Here is a 3,234-nt window from a genome sequence, read left to right on the forward strand (position 1 = left end):
TCTCTCTTCGTCATAGAAGATTAGCTGTTCATGCACGACTCACATCCACGTTTGAAACTTAGATTCTGACATGTGTTTTGTCCAAGTGGTGTTGCTGTATGTAGCTTTCCAAGATGGTGGACCTGCTCGTGCAGGTTGACTCAGATCGTGTAGTGACAGTGACCATATTTGGACGAGAGGGTGGAGCTGACCCTAACTCTAGCTGCTAGCTCAGTTAGCACATTGCATTTACAGTCTATGGTTAACTGTTATAATGCTAATGCTAATGCTAATTTTTGCTAGTGATAAACAAAATCTTCTTCTATGAAAAACTGAACATTTGACTCCTTAGAGGATCTTTTAGTGCAACCAAACGCTGAACAAGACTTTTTTAACTTTGACGAACTGAATATCATGAAAATCTTAATTCCTTTTGTGGGTCTAACCTTCAAAATGAAACCAGCAAAGTGTAAGTGTTATTGATACATTAGAAACTGATTTATTTGCATGAAACTGTCACATCCAATAAATGCAGGCTGAGTGAACATTCAGCAGAAACACATGTGCTTTAAATTCTGTCAAACAAAAGAATTTTTTTCTTGAAAAACAGCAAAACAAATATAAAACATTTGATTTCACTCAATAACTTTTTCTTTTATTTTTCTTTAACTCAAAAAGCAAATATTCTGAAAAAAGCAATAACGCATTTCAGCTGAATAAGTAGTATATAGTATATAAAAGGCAGTGAAGAAAAAAGATATAAACCATCAAACAACTGGATGGATTTTTAAATGATTTGTTGACTCAACATTTATCCAGATGAGACCATAAAACTCTGGATTCATAAAAATATTTAAGTAAAAAACAGTTACAGCTGTTCACATGAGAGAAGTTAATGATGATAAAATATAACTATATACAGATAATCATGTTACAAATGGTCCAATCAGATCTCCTCTCTGCTCTTCTTCTACTGGTCTTAATAAAGGTCTCACTACTTCCTGTTGTGGCACTGAGCGCTGGTGCTGGATGTAAATCAGAAGCTGTGGAATCGACCAGTATGGACGTCATTCCTCGCCGTACTGGGCTGCAAAAACCTGGCTGAGACTGAGAGGAGAGATGAACCCAAAGATGATTTTCTTCTTCAGTGGTTTGTGGCTCCTTGGAGGTCCTACTCTGCTCCCTGAGCTCCTTCCTCTTCAGCCGGCTCTCCTTCAGCTCTGGAAACACCGAGGTTATAATAATCCAGCTCAATGTTCTCCTGTGGGCCTGACTTCTGCCCCCTGCTGGCCTGGAGAGACATGACAACACAGATCTAAGTTACTGCATCACTCCTCTCTTCAGTTCAATATAAACAGGCTGAGTGCTTCATTTCAACCAGTCCTCTAAACAACAAACATGTGTTCAGTACCTTCAGGATGAAAACGACGACAGCGACGACCAACAGCAGAGTCACCGGCAGGACGACCAGTCTGATGATATGAACTGTTGGATCTGACGAGACACATTCAGTCATCACATTAGATCACATGACATCAGCTCCCATCAAACAGAAACTTTAGTGACGTTAAATCTCCTAAAATCACTGAAGTGTGAAGCAGCTTGTTGATTATAAGTTCATCTGATCTCCTCTGTATGCTGATGATGTTGGACAAAAACAACTCATGTGTTTACAGCTGGTTTGAAAGAATGAATGAAAGTCTGCTGATTGTCTCCTTTAAGCTCCTGTCTGGTTGAAATGATTCAACTGATTGTTAACAATCAACATCTTTACATGCAGTTAAATCAAATGTGATCCTGGTGAAGCTCTGAGTTCTCCTGATGACATTCAGCTCATCATGTAAAGTCCTGTTTATTATCATTATAGTGCTTATCTGGCTTCACTGACTCGTTTGCTGTCTTTTACTTTTCACTACAACACAGTTGTTATGGTTCAATAACATTAAAGAAGCCGGGAAGGAAACAGTTTACAGTTCCTTCATCAGATTCTGCCTCAGCTCTCTGTAGGTCGCTGGGTCGGTCCTGCTGCCTGATGACTTTTTATCATTTTTACAAACATGGAAACAAAGTCAGTGTGACGTCTCAGTTCCACTGAGCTTCACACTCTGCTTCAGCTTACCTGTGACAGTGAGAGACAGCAGACGACTCTCAGAGGAGAAGTTATGAGCAAAAACATAGACGCCATAAACACAGCTGTAGTTTCCTTGGTGGGCGGGGTCTGCAGCAGGAAACAGGAAGTCAGCAGAGTGATTGACAGCTGGCTGGGTGTAGTTGTGTGTTGTGTTGGAGGAGGTGAAGGTGAGCTGGAAGGAGCCTCCTGGGTACTGAGGCTGGACGGAGCAGCTGATGGTGAAGTTGGAGCCCCGACGCACCAGAAACCCCTGCTGCTGGGCCTCGGAGACCCCGTCCATGGTAGAAGACACAGAGATGATTGGCTGAAGCAGCAGGTCTGTAAACACAGAGAGATGATGAATCCTTCTTCCTCTGTGAGAAGCTGAATGTTGTTTTCTTCTCATTTGTTTGTTTAAATAAATGAACGCTGATCAGTGAGGTGATCACACAACACAGAGAACTCCTTCATTCATGTGTAATACAGAGGAGTCAGAGAGCAGAGGAGGAAACAGATTAACATCCTCAGCTGCCTTCAGATCAGACAGAAAACAGCTGATCAACATGTTAATAAGACATTCATACAACACTGCAGGCACAATAGTTTCCAACAGGAACAAGTAGTGAACACGACACTGACATATCATCAGCTTTAAGTTGATATATTGAACTTGTTAGCAAACAGTTGCTTATTTGTTCAGGCAGCAAGCAACAACTATATTAATTTGTAATGTAGTTGTTGCTTGTAAGGTGGATGTGACTGAGCTGCTCAGGAGAACTGCAGGGTGTGTGAGTGAACCACAGCAGGTTGCTTAAAGCTGCAGATTGTCTCAGTTTGAAGCAATGAGCCTCCAGGAACAAGCTAACTTCTCTACCCTTTAGGATGCCGTCGTCCTGGATAAGTTTACAGTTCAGTGCAATGGAAACCACCGACTATCACTGTGACAGAGGAGGGAAAATATTACTGTCATAGATGATGTCGCTGATGGACTTACCTGAGCAGGTGAGCTCTATGAAGGAGGAAGAGGAACGTGATGATGATGTTACACAGTCCCTCAGTGTAGATCCAGACTGAACACAGTCACGATTGATCCACCATACAGATCTCTTTGAGGGCTCCTTTCTGATTCCTGTTGAAACAGCAGA

At 41.7% G+C, this 3,234-nt stretch overlaps 1 protein-coding gene across 1 annotated transcript in view; it reads right to left on the bottom strand.

Moving 5' to 3' along the window:
• Positions 1–453: 453 nt before the first annotated feature.
• LOC137186627 (scavenger receptor cysteine-rich type 1 protein M130-like) overlaps positions 454–3,234 on the bottom strand; it is a 43,710-nt gene continuing 40,929 nt past the window's right edge. The window contains exons 13-15 of the mRNA XM_067595699.1: positions 2,099–2,428; positions 1,391–1,473; positions 454–1,270 (exon numbers count right to left, since the gene is read on the bottom strand). Of these exons, the coding sequence (XP_067451800.1) occupies positions 1,151–1,270; positions 1,391–1,473; positions 2,099–2,428 (533 nt within the window). The 3' untranslated portion in view covers positions 454–1,150. The remainder of the gene's footprint in view (positions 1,271–1,390; positions 1,474–2,098; positions 2,429–3,234) is intronic.

Source organism: Thunnus thynnus, chromosome 7 (genome assembly GCF_963924715.1).
Source record: "Thunnus thynnus chromosome 7, fThuThy2.1, whole genome shotgun sequence".
In the NCBI taxonomy this organism is placed as follows: domain Eukaryota; kingdom Metazoa; phylum Chordata; class Actinopteri; order Scombriformes; family Scombridae; genus Thunnus; species Thunnus thynnus.